Source organism: Pezoporus flaviventris, unplaced genomic scaffold, assembly GCF_033815535.1.
Source record: "Pezoporus flaviventris isolate CSIRO_AGI_PZ_B2104156 unplaced genomic scaffold, CSIRO_AGI_Pfla_v1 ptg000176l, whole genome shotgun sequence".
In the NCBI taxonomy this organism is placed as follows: Eukaryota; Metazoa; Chordata; class Aves; order Psittaciformes; family Psittacidae; genus Pezoporus; species Pezoporus flaviventris.
Window position 1 is genome coordinate 1712961 of NW_026892724.1, and position 12933 is coordinate 1725893.

The 12933-nt window shown below is 57.2% G+C and overlaps 3 protein-coding genes across 5 annotated transcripts; all 3 read left to right on the forward strand.

Moving 5' to 3' along the window:
- Positions 1–356: 356 nt before the first annotated feature.
- CCDC28B (coiled-coil domain containing 28B) lies at positions 357–3058 on the forward strand. Its single transcript, XM_061480386.1, has 5 exons — positions 357–520; positions 1697–1848; positions 1928–2082; positions 2184–2206; positions 2975–3058. The coding sequence occupies exons 1-5, from the start codon at positions 390–392 to the stop codon at positions 3024–3026; spliced, it is 513 nt and encodes a 170-aa protein (XP_061336370.1). The 5' UTR covers positions 357–389; the 3' UTR covers positions 3027–3058.
- Positions 3059–3168: 110 nt separating this feature from the next.
- Positions 3169–6399, forward strand: IQCC (IQ motif containing C). Its single transcript, XM_061480209.1, has 5 exons — positions 3169–3277; positions 3749–3892; positions 4496–4820; positions 5002–5120; positions 5535–6399. Exons 1-5 carry the CDS (start codon positions 3200–3202, stop codon positions 5583–5585), a joined length of 717 nt encoding a protein of 238 aa, XP_061336193.1. The 5' UTR covers positions 3169–3199; the 3' UTR covers positions 5586–6399.
- A 701-nt stretch (positions 6400–7100) lies between these two features.
- DCDC2B (doublecortin domain containing 2B) lies at positions 7101–12265 on the forward strand. Of its 3 annotated transcripts, XM_061480246.1 has the most exons (7): positions 7101–7441; positions 8413–8470; positions 8853–8917; positions 9141–9272; positions 10299–10445; positions 10531–10712; positions 11248–12265. In XM_061480246.1, exons 1-6 carry the CDS (start codon positions 7164–7166, stop codon positions 10550–10552), a joined length of 702 nt encoding a protein of 233 aa, XP_061336230.1. In that variant the 5' UTR covers positions 7101–7163; the 3' UTR covers positions 10553–10712; positions 11248–12265. The 3 variants fall into 3 exon arrangements, with proteins under 3 accessions (XP_061336230.1, XP_061336227.1, XP_061336229.1); XM_061480243.1 differs by having other exon boundaries at positions 10299–10712; XM_061480245.1 differs by lacking the exon at positions 11248–12265 and having other exon boundaries at positions 10299–11133.
- The last annotated feature ends 668 nt before the right edge of the window (positions 12266–12933 follow it).

Below are 12933 nucleotides of genomic sequence, written 5' to 3' on the forward strand. Positions count from 1 at the left end.
GGTCAGTCCCGCTGCGTGGCAAAGGGGCTCCCCCATCCCGGTCCTGCGGCCACTGAAGGGCCCCGAGCGGGGCTCGGGGGGTGCCGGGTCCCGGCGGGCTCGGGGCCGCTCTCGCCGCGGGGTCGCTGGGCTCCGGTGCGTGTGGCCGGAATCCTCCTTCCCGTTGGGAAGCGGCCGGCGGCTCCCGGCTGCGGCTGAGCCCCGGGGCTTTGTTCCGCACGCTGGGAGAATGCCATGGGCTGAGGCAGGCGGGTGGCTCCGCTCCGGGCGCTGCTCCCTGCGGGCACCTCGGTAGCGCCAGCTCGGGGCGGACGGGTCCTGCCCGAGGACACCAGCGGGAGCCACCAGCAGCCGTGTCTGTCCCACGCAGGGTCCCTGCCCCCATCGCCATGGAGGAGCGGAGGAGGAAGCGCAGCCCCCGGCCCTGCCTGGCCCAGCCGCTGCCCCCCAGCAGGAGCACGTCCTTGGCGCTGCCGCTGCCCGCCCTGCCCTCGCCCCGCCAGCGCGCCCGGCTCAGGCGGTCAGTGCTGGGGCAGCGGAAGAGCCGGCACCGTGCAGCCCTGCGGGGCGGGCGGCACCAGGGTCTGTGTGCCCGGTACGGGTGGCACCGGTGTCTGTGCCCAGCATGGGTGACACTGGTGTTTGTGCACCTGGTACAGGTGACACCGGTGTCTGTGTGCCCAGTACAGGTGACACCAGGGTCTGTGTGCCCGGTACGGGTGACACCAGGGTCTGTGTGCCCTGTACAGGTGACACCAGGGTCTGTGTGCCCAGTACGGGTGGCACCGGTGTCTGTGCCCAGTGAGGGTGACACCAGGGTCTGTGTGCCCGGTACAGGTGACACCAGGGTCTGTGTGCCCAGTATGGGTGGCACCGGTGTCTGCCCAGCGTGGGTGACACCAGTGTTTGTGCACCTGGTATGGGTGACACCAGTGTCTGTGTGCCCGGTACAGGTGACACCAGGGTTTGTGTGCCCAGTACGGGTGGCACCGGTGTCTGTGCCCAGTGAGGGTGACACCAGTGTCTGTGTGCCCGGTACAGGTGGCACCGGTGTCTGTGTGCCCGGTACAGGTGGCACCGGTGTCTGTGTGCCGAGTGCGGGTGACACCAGTGTCTGTGTGCCCGGTACAGGTGACACCAGGATCTCTGTGCCCGGTACGGGTGGCACTGGTGTCTGTGTGCCTGGTATGGGTGACACTGGTGTCTGTGTGCCCAGTGCGGGTGACACCAGGGTCTGTGTGCCTGGTACAGGTGGCACCAGTGTCTGTGTGCCCAGTACGGGTGACACCAGTGTCTGTGCACCTGGTATGGGTGACACCAGTGTCTGTGTACCCGGTACAGGTGACACCAGGGTCTCTGTGCCCGGTACGAGTGGCACCGGTGTCTGTGTGCCTGGTATGGGTGACACTGGTGTCTGTGTGCCCAGTGCGGGTGACACCAGGGTCTGTGTGCCCGGTACAGGTGGCACCAGTGTCTGTGTGCCCAGTACGGGTGACACCAGTGTCTGTGTACCCGGTATGGATGACACCGGTGTCTGTGCCCAGTACGGGTGACACCGGTGTCTGTGCCCAGTACGGGTGACACCAGTGTCTGTGCACCTGGTATGGGTGACACCAGTCCGTGTACCCGGTGCAGCTGACGCCAGTGCCTGTGCACCTGATGCAGGTGACACCAGTGTCTGTTGTTCCCTGTGCAGGACGAGCAAGGAGCGGGTGCGCGGCACGGTGGTGGCGCGGGGGGCCCCGCTGCAGCACAGCTTCCTCACCGACGTGTCCGACGTGTGCGAGATGGAGGGGGGGCTGCTCAGCCTCCTCAGCGACTTCCACTCGGGAAAGCTGCAGGCCTTTGGTGAGGGGCTGGGGCCGGGGGCAGAGCCCGGGTGGGGGACCAGGGCTGCTGGGCTGTGACGGCTCCGTGCGTGGCGCAGGGAAGGAGTGCTCCTTCCAGCAGCTCGAGCACGTGCGGGAGATGCAGGAGAAGCTGGCACGGCTCCACTTCGGCCTCGATGGCTGCGTGGAGGAGCTCCCTGAGGAGCAGAAGAAGGCGGCGGCCGACCGGAACCTGGACCAGTTGCTGGCGCACGTGAGTGTCCCCCACCTGCCTGCTCCTGATGCTGTGGCCGGGGACCCTGCTGGCCCCGGCTGTGCCACCGGTGCCTTGACCTCTGCCTTTGTCTCCTGCAGCTGGAGGAGCTCAGCAGCTCCATGTATCCTGGGCGATGGTGGTATGGCAGTGGTGGTGGTGGTGGTAGCAGTGGTAATGGTGGCAGTGATGGTGGTGGTAGCAGTGGTAATGGTGGCAGTGATGGTGGTGGTAGCAGTGGTAATGGTGGCAGTGATGGTGGTGGCAACGGTGGCTGTGGTGACAGTGGCATTGGTGGCAGTGGTGCTGATGGTGGCAATGGTGATGGTGCTGATGGTGATGGTGGCAATGATGACAGTGGCAAGTGATGGTGGTGGTGGCAGTGGTGGTGGTGATGATGGGGTGGTGATGATGGCAGTGGTGATAGCAACTGACGGTGGTGGTGGTAATGGTGACAGTAACAAGGGTGACAATGGTGGCAGGGGTGGTGATAATGATGGTGGTGGCGATGGCGGTGGTGGCACTGGTGACATGACGATGGTGATGATAGTGGCATTGGTGATGGTGATGATGGTGGTGATGGTGGCCTTGGTGACAGTGATGATGGTGGTGATGGTGATGATGGTGGCGATGGTGGCACTGGTGATGGTGATGATGATGGTGACAGTGATGATAGCGGCGTTGGTGATGGTGATGATGGTGGTGGTGGTGATGGTGATGATGGTGGTGGTGGTGATGGTGATGATGGTGGTACTGGTGATGGTGATGATGGTGGTGATGGTGATGGTGACGATGATGGCAATGGTGGCCTTGGTGACGGTGATGATGGTGGCACTGGTGATGGAGGCAGGGCCCCGCGTCCCCCTTGCGCTCTCCCTTGACCCACGCTCAGCCAGAAGCTGCACCTGGCCGAGAGCTCCGACCCCGAGGACTCCGCGGCCTGACCCCGCGCCCGGCCCGGCCCCCGGAGACCCCGCGGCGGGGCCGGCGACACCGGAGCCACCGCACCAGGACCCCCCCGGCCGCCATCTTGGTGCGGCCCACAGCGGCGAGGGGGCGGGGCCTGGCAGTGCCGCGGCCGGATGACGCCATCAGCCGGCGCCTGGGCGCTGGGGCCATGGCGGCTGAGGGGCTGTGGGCGCAGGCGGAGGCAGAGGGATGGCGGCGGCTGCTGCGGGCCGTGACCCGCCTGCAGGTCGGGGCCGGGGCCGGGGCCGGGGCCGGGGCCGGGGGGGAAACAGCCGCGGGGGAGCGTGGCTGAGGGGGCGCCCGTGGGGGGCACGTCAGGGAGAAGAGGGGGGCCAGCTGGGTGGGGGCACAGCTGGGTGGGGGCACAGATGGATGGGAGCACAGCTGGACGGGGGCCCAGCTGGACAGGGGCACGGCTGGGTGGGGGCACAGCTGGATGGGGCACAGCTGGATGGGGACGGGGGCACAGCTGGACAGGGGCACGGCTGGATGGGGGCACGGCTGGATGGGGTTGGCAGGGGCCGTGCATCGGGCGCTGCCTCATTAAAAGCTGCCGTGGTTCCAGACCCGTCTGCTCCTTGCGCGCCGGGCTGGGTGCTGTGGGTGGCTGTGGGGCCACTGAAGGGCTTCGGGTCTCTGTGGCAGGGGTGGGGGGGTTGTGACCGGCCCCACGGGCACCCTCGGCCTGTTCCCACAGGCCTGTGTCAGGGGTTACCTGGTGCGGAAGCGGTTTCAGAGCCTGCGGGCAGCGTTCGAGGAGGTGGTTTTGGAGATCGAAGGAGACCTGAGCCAGCTGCAGTGGAGGGGACGGCTCCTGCCCCGGCCTGTCTTCATCCCCGAGGTCTGTGTGCCGGCCCGGGCTGAGCTAATGCAGCCCCTCCGAGGGGGGGGGGCGGTAGGGGGGCAGCCGTGCAGAGGGTGCTTCTGCAGCAGGAACCTGTAGTTCTACCACACAAATCCAGTGGTTACTTAGTGCTGCCTGGAAGAGTCTCCCTGGCTTGTGCCCGGAGGATTTCTACCCCCGGGTGAAGCTCAGCCTCCAGTCAGGCAGTGCAGGTGATTCCGTGGGTCTCCCATCTCCCGTGGCCATGCACTGCAGCAGCTGAGCCCTGCTCTGCAGGGGTCTGGGCACATCTGGAAGGAAAGCCCCTTAAAGAGTTCCAGCCCGGAGCACGTCAGCGTCCCAGCACTGCTGATGGTGGTGGGCACATCTGGAAGGAAAGCCCTTTAAAGAGTTCCAGCCTGGAGCACGTCAGTGTCCCAGCACTGCTGATGGTGGTGGGCACATCTGGAAGGAAAGCCCTTTAAAGAGTTCCAGCCTGGAGCACGTCAGTGTCCCAGCACTGCTGATGGTGGTGCACAGAGCCCCTGGCTCACAGCGGGGCCACCGTGCAGGTCGTTGTCTCTTCCATATGTATCAGTCTCTTGCATGTTGCCCCTTTAGGAGCCAGCACAAGGGAAGTGTTCAAATCCACGTGAGGCTGCACCAGGTGACAAAGCCAGCACAGAAAAAACACAGGAGGAGCTGGATGCTTCTGAGCCAGAGCAGGACCGGGGCTGCAGCAGCATGAATCCTACAGCCCAGCTGCTGAGTGAGAAGGAGCTGAGCCCCACGGGTGCAGGAGATGCAGAGACCCCCCTGAATCTCGAGGCTGATGCTGATGAGCACCCTGAAAAGGGGTGCAGTCCCCCAGCTGGGAGCAAGGACTGGCAGAACGACAGCAACATGTCCTCTGGCCTGGAGGCAGAGTCCCTTGGAGCCTACCTGGGTAAGAGCCAGGAGCTGTGATCTCTTGCATGGGCTCAGGGACCTGCTGGTGAGCACCAGCAGCAAGGTAGAGAACCCAAAACCTTGGAAATACCTTGGAGAAGCTGGAGCAGCTCGGTGCAGGGGAGGCAGCAGTGGGAGCCTTTGTTCTGCTAATGGGTTATTCGTCCATTTCTTGGCAGAAATTCCACTTGTGGACATAAAGGAACTTCCTCAGACTCGCTCTGGTCTCCAGTCCTACCGAAACCACTTGGTCATGGAGCTGCTGTGGTTGGAACAAGCTATTGTCAGCCGTAAAAACGTAATGCCCTACCCTTTCTAACGCAGTGGGGCAGAGTGGTGGGGCTGGGGTTGAGTGGGGCTGGATCAGTTGCCCAGGAGTTGGGCTGGAAGATGCCAGCACCCTTCAGTTTTCCTTCTCTAGGGGAAAAGAAGCCCAAAAGGAATGATAAAGGGGAACAAGAGGTGTCTGGATGTGGTTACAGGCTTTGCTCCTTGCCTGCTGCAGGGCTGTTGCTGCTTTAACCACCCTGTTTGTCCAATGCAGTGCTCTGAACCCAGGCACTGGGTGGCTTTGCACTGCTTGAAAGGGGGCACTTGTGCATCTTCTGGCCAAGTGCTGCGATCCTGCTGGCTGATGTGCAAGGGGGGCTGCCTTCCTCCTCAGAGACCTCTGGGATTTAATCATGAATGCTTGGTTTTCTTTCTCTTGCAGTTCTTGACGTTGAAGCAGAGGCTGGGGACTCCTGGAGGAGGGCAGTCCTGAGCATAAAGGGCACTTGTATTGGTGTGGAGAAGCTGCAGAGCTGCAGCACCTGCGTTGTGACGTGGCCCTCATGGACAGCAGCAGCTCTGGGGAACTCCAGCTTTCTGGATTGACGTGTGCCACTTCAGGTGAATGTTGCAAGAAAGCCTTTTGTTTCTTTTAAATGGGACTATTTGGCCAAAGCAGGGGTTAGACATCACTGGGAAGCCTGGAGGTGGTTGTGTGGCCTGGAGGGGGTCTCAGTGAGACCTCCTTCTACAAGAACCTTATTTCTGTTGGCTAGGCTGGATGGTCCTAGGGGCAAAACAAGCTTAGGAGGGCTGCTGCTTAGAGAAGGCTCTTTCTGACCAGCTCATTGCTTGTGGTGGAACTAAAATGCCTGAAGGCAGAAGGTGCTTCCAACCTGCAGGAACAAGCTCTTCTGTGCTGACCTGTGTGTGATTCATACCAGTGTCTGAGCTGTCTATTTGAGGTGGCTGCACATCAAATCTGACCTTCAGGACATGAGGCTTGGTTCCCAACTCGTGTATGGATGGCCATTGTAGCATCTCTCTGTGTGGCAGAGTGACCTGGACTGGTGCTTGAGGTGGCAAGTAAGGACCTGTGGGGTTTGGAGCTTTGTTCCTCTAGTCCAGGAGCATTCAGGGCCCCTCAGAAAGGGACTTTTCATGTGGTGCTGTGGTTCTTTACCCCAAGTCTACTGTGGAAATGCTCTGCATTCCTGCTGCCTGAGCAGTCACTCTTGCCATGTGGGGGATGAATCCTTCTGGTCCTGAATGAAGCCGATTTGTTTGTGAATAAAAAGCTTTCCTGATGTTTGTTTCTGTCGATTCCTGGCTGGCTCCTGCCTTCTGGGCAGAGCCAAGTGAGTCCATGGTCCATTTCAAGGCACAGCAACCTGTTCAGTGCAAAGGGTGGAGCATCCGCTGAGATGTGTATGTTTGATGCAGACAGCACAGAAACCCATCACACTTCTCATGCAGGTAGCAAGTGATGGCAAAGGGGTGACAGCATCTGGATAGTGCTGCTGTGGATGAGACGTGAGCTGCTGCCATCAAGATATTGGTGCTTACTGTGCCTCCGGGCTTGCTAATCATAGAATCACAGAGTGGTTTGGGTTGGAAGGGACCTTAAAGCTCATCCAGCTCCAAACCCTGCCACAGGCAAGGACACCTTCCACTGCAGCAGCTTGCTGCAAGCCCCTGTGTCCAACCTGGCCTTGAACATTGCCAGGGATGGGGCAGCCACAGCTTCTCTGTTCATCTGAGCCTGGTGGCCACAGTGCCTGGTGAGGGAGCTCGCAGTGTTGGGTGTCTGAGCGTTCAAGAGCCGTTTGGTTCCTGGTTTTCAAATCGAAAGCTGCTCTTCGGGTTGTTTGCTGTGGCCTCCAGGCGGCCCCACAACTTCCTCCAGCTGGGCCTGCATCCATGGAGACAGGCACTCACACCAGGCAGCGCTGGGAAGGGACAGTGGAGCCTGAGGGTGGCTGATCCGAGGGTCTGGGCTCAGTGGAGCTCTTCTCCACTCCCTACACTGCTCTGTGTGTGGGCAGCAGGGCTTCTGCTTGACCCCTGCGAGATGAGCTCCCGTGGCTTAGCCCTGGCACCTCCAGCCAAGAGCGTGCTTGTGTATCGCAACGGTGACCCCTTCTTCCCCGGGAGGAGGTTTGTGGTGAACCAGCGGCGGTTCCTGACCTTGGAAGCCTTCCTGAACGAGGTGACCAAGAGCATCGATGCACCCGTGGCCGTGAGGAACCTCTACACCCCCCGGCACGGCAGCTGCGTGGCGGGGCTGGGGGACCTGCAGGACGGGTGCCAGTACGTGGCTGCGGGCTTCGAGAGGTTCAAAAAGCTCAAGTGAGTGGAGGGGGTTTGGTGAGCAGCTTCCATGGCCTCGGTGGGGGGTGGATTGGGGGGTGAACAAAAAGCTGAGGGAAGAGGGGGACAAAGCAAATGAGAAGCAGAGACAGGTTAATGTCTGGAAACTATTAGACATAGAATCATGGAATCAAGCAGGTTGGAAAAGCCCTTTAAGCTCATCCAGTCCAACTGTTCCCAGCACTGCCAAGGCCACCACTACCCCATGGCACTGAGGCCTCGTCTCCACGCTGTGTGAACACTTGCAGGGATGGTGACTGCAGCCCTGCCCTGGGCAGCCTGTTCCGATGCCTGAGCACCCTCTGGGGCAGGAATTGTTCCTCAGCTCCATCCAAACCTCCCCTGGTGCAGCTCCCAGGTCAAAAGGAAAATGCAAATATTCCTGATAACATCATTTGGTTCTCAGGAAGAAAGGGACGCTTGTGTTCCCTGGCAGGATGTTGGGCTGGGTGCTGCTGAGCCTCCAGCACCCTGTGGTGTGTGGGAGGTTCTGCAGCCACCCTCTATCCATGAACAAATGCTTCTGCTTTGCTTTCATGGAAGTTTCTGTTTTCCAGTCCTGCGCAATGTGGAGCTGGTTTGGCTTCTCCTGAAATCGAGCGTTCAGGAGGTTTTGTGACATCCCCTGGGAGGATGTGTCTGTGTGTGAGGTGCATTTGACTCCCTGGTGTGTTTTGTTGGGGGCGTGCTCCAGTCTGCATCAGCACCAGGCAGCCCTTGGAGCCTTCATCCAGCACGAAGGAACAAAACCTCCTGGGTGCTGTATTTGGCTGGGAATTTCTTCAATGTAGAGGCCTTTAATTTAGGTGGAAGTTCTGGGACACCATGAGCTGAGGCACCTGGGGAATAGGGACAGAAGGGGCCCAAATAAGTGCCCGTGCACCAAGGCAGAGCAGTCGGGCGTTTCCTTGCTGTGTGTTGCAGCTGGTGGTGTTGTCTTCTTCTCACAGCTATTTAAATCATGGAAGGAAGGAGCTCCATGGAATGAAGCACAACAAGGGTCTGCAGGTGAGTCCCGGAGGTGATGGGTGTGGAGGAGCGGGGAGCTGTGAGCTGTGGGACATTGATGAAACTGAAGTTGAGGTTTAAGGCTGTGAGGTGCCCACTGAGATGAGGTGGAAGTGCCACAGGAATCAGCAGGATGTGTGAGACAGCACAGGGGCTGCTGCTGCATCCCTTCATCCCCCTTAGGGGAAGGATCCGTGCTCCTCACGCTCAGCTCTGTGCTGAGCCTCACCAGCCTTGCTGTTGCTGGCAACAGACTCCTCCTAGCAGCAGCAGGGCTGGAGATGTCCCAGGGCCAGCAGATCCTGATGGAGAAAAGGGAACAGCCCCGGGAGGCTCCGTGCCAGGACTGTGGCTGTTCTCGTGCACTGAACTCTCTCTCTAGTTCCACACTGCAGCTCCCTGGAAGTCTCGACGGCAGAAGGACACCCGCCCGCCCTGCACCATACAGTGAGTGCCTCAGGGTCTTCTCCTTGGAGGGTCTCTGGGAATGTTTTTGGAGGAGGGAATTGCTCTGTGAGATCCTGGGAATGCTGCCCCATAGGGACAATTCCCAGCTTCTACCAGAAGTAGTTGTTTACCCAGGCATCAGTGGCTGCCTTTCCCCTCTCCCCATCTTCCACAGCTGCGGGAATACCGGCTCATCGCCCGCTCGGGGTTGTTTCTTCCACAGTGTTTTCCGGAATGGGGATTTGCTGAGCCCTCCTTTCCCTCTGCCAGTCTCTAACAGCGCCCTGCTGCACTGGGATTCACTCTTGGCCACGGTGGCAGAGAAAGCCGCCCTGCACAGCGGAGCTGTCAGTAGGTTCGTGTCCGGATAAGGCTCTGCTGGCTCTTCTTTCCTTCCGTTCAGAACATAAGCAGCTCTGGTTCAGCAGGGGCTGGGAGCTCAGCCAGCCACTTCCAGTCTGCTTTTGCAAACTCCTTTGATTTTCATGTTTTCCCACCTTACAGCAGAGATAACCCCAGTGCTTAGTGAGGAGGGCTGATGGTGCTGGTGGTCTGGTGAGAAAATAAGCAAACGGTAAAGCATGGGATAAAAAGGAGTTTATGTCTAGAGGGATGGGCTTTTATCCAACACACAGAGCCTACTGAGACAAGGAGGCACAGAAGTACAAAATGTAGTAAGTTCTAAGTAATGTTAAGTTTGATGGCTTTGTAATGGAAAATAACTGCGGTGCTTGGAGGTAGTTGACATAGTTTCAGGGCCTCAGTACAAAAGGTGTGAGAAAAGCAGAATAGAAGGACAGGACCTGGGATGGGGAGTATCTGGGACTAGCAGATGTCCAGGATGAGAGCAGTTAAACTAAGTGATAAGTAGAAGGGCAGGATGATTGCGATGTCTGTAATGTTAATTAAGCTTGTTGGGAAAAGTAAACGACCCTTAAAGACCACCACATTTTTGTATGCATGCCGGAAACCTTTTGGAAAATGATGTGATATGCTCGGTGACCATATAAGGATGACCTGTATAGCAATTCGGAGACACGTTAGGAGGAGCTATCCCCTTGTCTCCCGGCGCCGCAATAAAGAATACCTGCTTGTCAACTTGAAACTCTGCTGGCGAGTTTGTTCCTGGAGTTTCCTCCGAATCACTACCTTCCCCTCATACGTCTGTTTACTGACACCCAAAGGAAAAGCTGAGATCTCCTGCATCCCATTGGTCACTGGGTGTAGTATTTCTGCGTACTTCCTTGGAGTAATATGAACAATGATTGATCCTCTGCCTTGTCTCATCCCTGTTTACCACTTGGCACTTGTTTGCTTCCATGCTGAGGGGTTGCTCCGGGACTTGTCTCAGCTCTGAACCCTTTGGTGTCTCTTCCTTGAGGCTCTGCAGGCTGGATGGAACCTGGGTGTCTGGTGGAGAGGAGCTGGTGGATGGCGGATACTACGTGGCAGTGGGAAATGAGGAGTACCAGAAACTGCCTTACTTTGAGCTGCTGGTGCCCCGGGATCCTGCCAGGAGGACACTGTGGTACGTAGACTGCAGCCGAGTGGCTTAAAGAATCCTCTCTGTGGTCTTCAGCTAAGGCCATCCCTTTTGTGTCTCTTCTGTCCAGTGCTTTCTGCTGCAGGGCTTGAGTTTTGCTTCATGTGTTGGAAGTTTAGGAACAAATAATGTGTTTGTAAAGCTCTCAGTGTGGGGGCACTGAAAAGCATCAGCCCATGAGGCCAGGCACTGAATCTGCTGCTTTGTTACAGGAACCACCCAAATAACGGGCGCAAAAGGCACCACCGGAGGGTGAGTGGCTCAGCTGGCGTGGAACTGTGTGTGCTACCATCACTGTTGTTGCTGCACCATTCCTCCACAAGCAGTGGATGTGTTCAGTGATCTCCATTCCCAATTACCATAGCTATGGTACCCTTGCTTGCACCATGGGTCTAGAGACACATTATATTGGAGGTGATTCATGGTTCTGCCTAGGAAGGCTCTTTGGATGAATTAGAACTTCAAAGGAAAACGACTCCTTTGAACTTAAAGGAGAGAAAGCTCTGGTAAAGAATGAGCTGATGGTTCCTCGGGGGAGCCTGCTCTGCTGAGTTTGCTCTAGAGGCTGGGCAGCATTTCGCAGTGGTTGGGCACTGTCAGCCTTTCCCCCTGGACCACACTGCTGTTGATATTTGAGTGTCACAGCTCTCCTTTGCAGTGGGACAGAATCATTAGGGGTAGAGACCCAAGTTTACATACCAAAGCCATAAGACTGGAAAGGGAATCCCAGAATTTAATCCCAGGATCTTTCTGTAATAGTGAGGTGTGACATTAATTTCTTTCTCAGCACAAAAAGGCACAGGCTACAGGCACATCACAAGAGGCTGTGGCAAGGAAAAGGGATGCCAGTGACTCTGAGGATGACAAGCACCAAATGATGCTGCCCCTGGCAGGAAAGAGCTTGGAGGAGTTGGCAGAAGAAGCGTGATGGGAGAAGAGGTACATTCAGGTACACCTCTACCTGCACAGCTGCAGTAACAGGAGCATGTGAATCCCAGATTCCTGGAGTACCACGGCCTGGCCAGGCATTCTGATGGATTCACAAACTCTCCCAAAATCAAATATCCTCATCATCTGGGCTTGAGAAGCACAGTACCAGTGAGCATCGCACCAGATGCACAATATTGTTAAATGATGAAGATCTTTCCCCTTTTCTGCTGCTTATCTGAACCCTAATTCAGCTGGTTTGGATCTGAACTTGGGAAGGAGGAATTACTAAATAGAATACAGGCCTTTTACACTTTTTCTCTGCCAGGAACTTTGTTCTGTGTCAGATACTTCTTATAATGAGATGTCATTGCATCACCATCCCTCTGCTTTGGAATGCTTGGATGGTGTTTGCAGCAATCAAACCCATTCCCCAAAACTGTATATATATTTCTGTGAACTTGTTTTGGGAGCAGCTGCCTGATTTCAGAGGAGTCATGGTAATAAAATGCTCTTGGCTTGACTCTCCTTGTGCAAAGGGTTCTGTATTTCCCTCCCTAGTGCTTTTGATTACAGAAGCCACTTTCACAAGCTTGGCCACAAAACCAGGGAGTTCTTAAATAGATTCCTTCTATATACAATTCAATTGGTCCATGTTCAACAGTTTATTAATCATTTATTACCCCTCCAGTGATGAACAAGACGATTCAATCCTCCTTGCCTTGAAACACCCCCAGGTAAGAAACTCCTTGACTCAAGATATTAACCAGGGTGTCCTTGCAACATGCCTGGTCCACCCCAGTTCTCAGGGAATACACTCTGTGCTTTGACAGTTTTTGACACCTGTGTATCAAAATAGAGCTTCCTGGGTCTGCTGCTGAGCCAGAAGCCCCCCTTCAGCCACCGGGTTGAACAGCTTCCTCTGCTTCTCACTGCAGCTTGCTCATGAACCAGCCGTGATTCCGAGGGGGGTGAGCAGCATTCCTCCTGCAGCCCCTGCGGAAACTTTGGCTGGAAGAATCCAAACCTACCAGGGAGGGTCACAATTCCTCAGTCCCAGGATAAGTGACAGCTTGTTTGGGGTGGTACCGTGGGGACTGACCCAGAAGACGCTGCCTATTGCCTCCTGACCCACAGGGCACGTGTGATGCTCCAGTCGTGGTCCTCCTGATGGTCCCTACGCATGTCCCTGCTTTCTGTGTTACCGGAGAGGCTCCTGTTGTGCTGTTTAATTCCACCATCTACTGGTCGTTGCTGGGGATGACACCGAGCAGTCACTACCGGGCAAGGCCAGAGGCCAAGAGCCGCCGCAGGACCACACATCTTCCTAAACCCACCTCTTGCTCCTCCGTTGTGTGACATCCTCCGCAGGATCTGCCCAAAGCCCTTCGTGACCCGGGGTTACAGACGGGACCGCTTTGCACTTTGGTGAAAACCTGATCACTTTCTCAGCACAAGTGTGTTAATCCTGCCCAAGGAAACTGAAGGGGCTGTCCCCCAGACACGAGGGGAATGTGCTGCTGTGTGGAGGTGGGGACGGACCTCA

Excerpts from the sequence above, each read along its gene's own strand:
- CCDC28B (XM_061480386.1), top strand. The coding sequence starts at position 390 with ATGGAGGAGCGGAGGAGGAAGCGCAGCCCCCGGCCCTGCCTGGCCCAG. Across the intron at positions 2,083-2,183 it reads TGGACCAGTTGCTGGCGCAC|CTGGAGGAGCTCAGCAGCTC; the intron begins GTGAGTGTCCCC and ends TGTCTCCTGCAG. Across the intron at positions 2,207-2,974 it reads GAGGAGCTCAGCAGCTCCAT|CCAGAAGCTGCACCTGGCCG; the intron begins GTATCCTGGGCG and ends ACCCACGCTCAG.
- IQCC (XM_061480209.1), top strand. The coding sequence starts at position 3,200 with ATGGCGGCTGAGGGGCTGTGGGCGCAGGCGGAGGCAGAGGGATGGCGG. Across the intron at positions 3,893-4,495 it reads GGCCTGTCTTCATCCCCGAG|GAGCCAGCACAAGGGAAGTG; the intron begins GTCTGTGTGCCG and ends TTGCCCCTTTAG. Across the intron at positions 4,821-5,001 it reads GTCCCTTGGAGCCTACCTGG|AAATTCCACTTGTGGACATA; the intron begins GTAAGAGCCAGG and ends ATTTCTTGGCAG.
- DCDC2B (XM_061480243.1), top strand. The coding sequence starts at position 7,164 with ATGAGCTCCCGTGGCTTAGCCCTGGCACCTCCAGCCAAGAGCGTGCTT. Across the intron at positions 7,442-8,412 it reads GAGAGGTTCAAAAAGCTCAA|CTATTTAAATCATGGAAGGA; the intron begins GTGAGTGGAGGG and ends TTCTTCTCACAG. Across the intron at positions 9,273-10,298 it reads CACAGCGGAGCTGTCAGTAG|GCTCTGCAGGCTGGATGGAA; the intron begins GTTCGTGTCCGG and ends CTCTTCCTTGAG.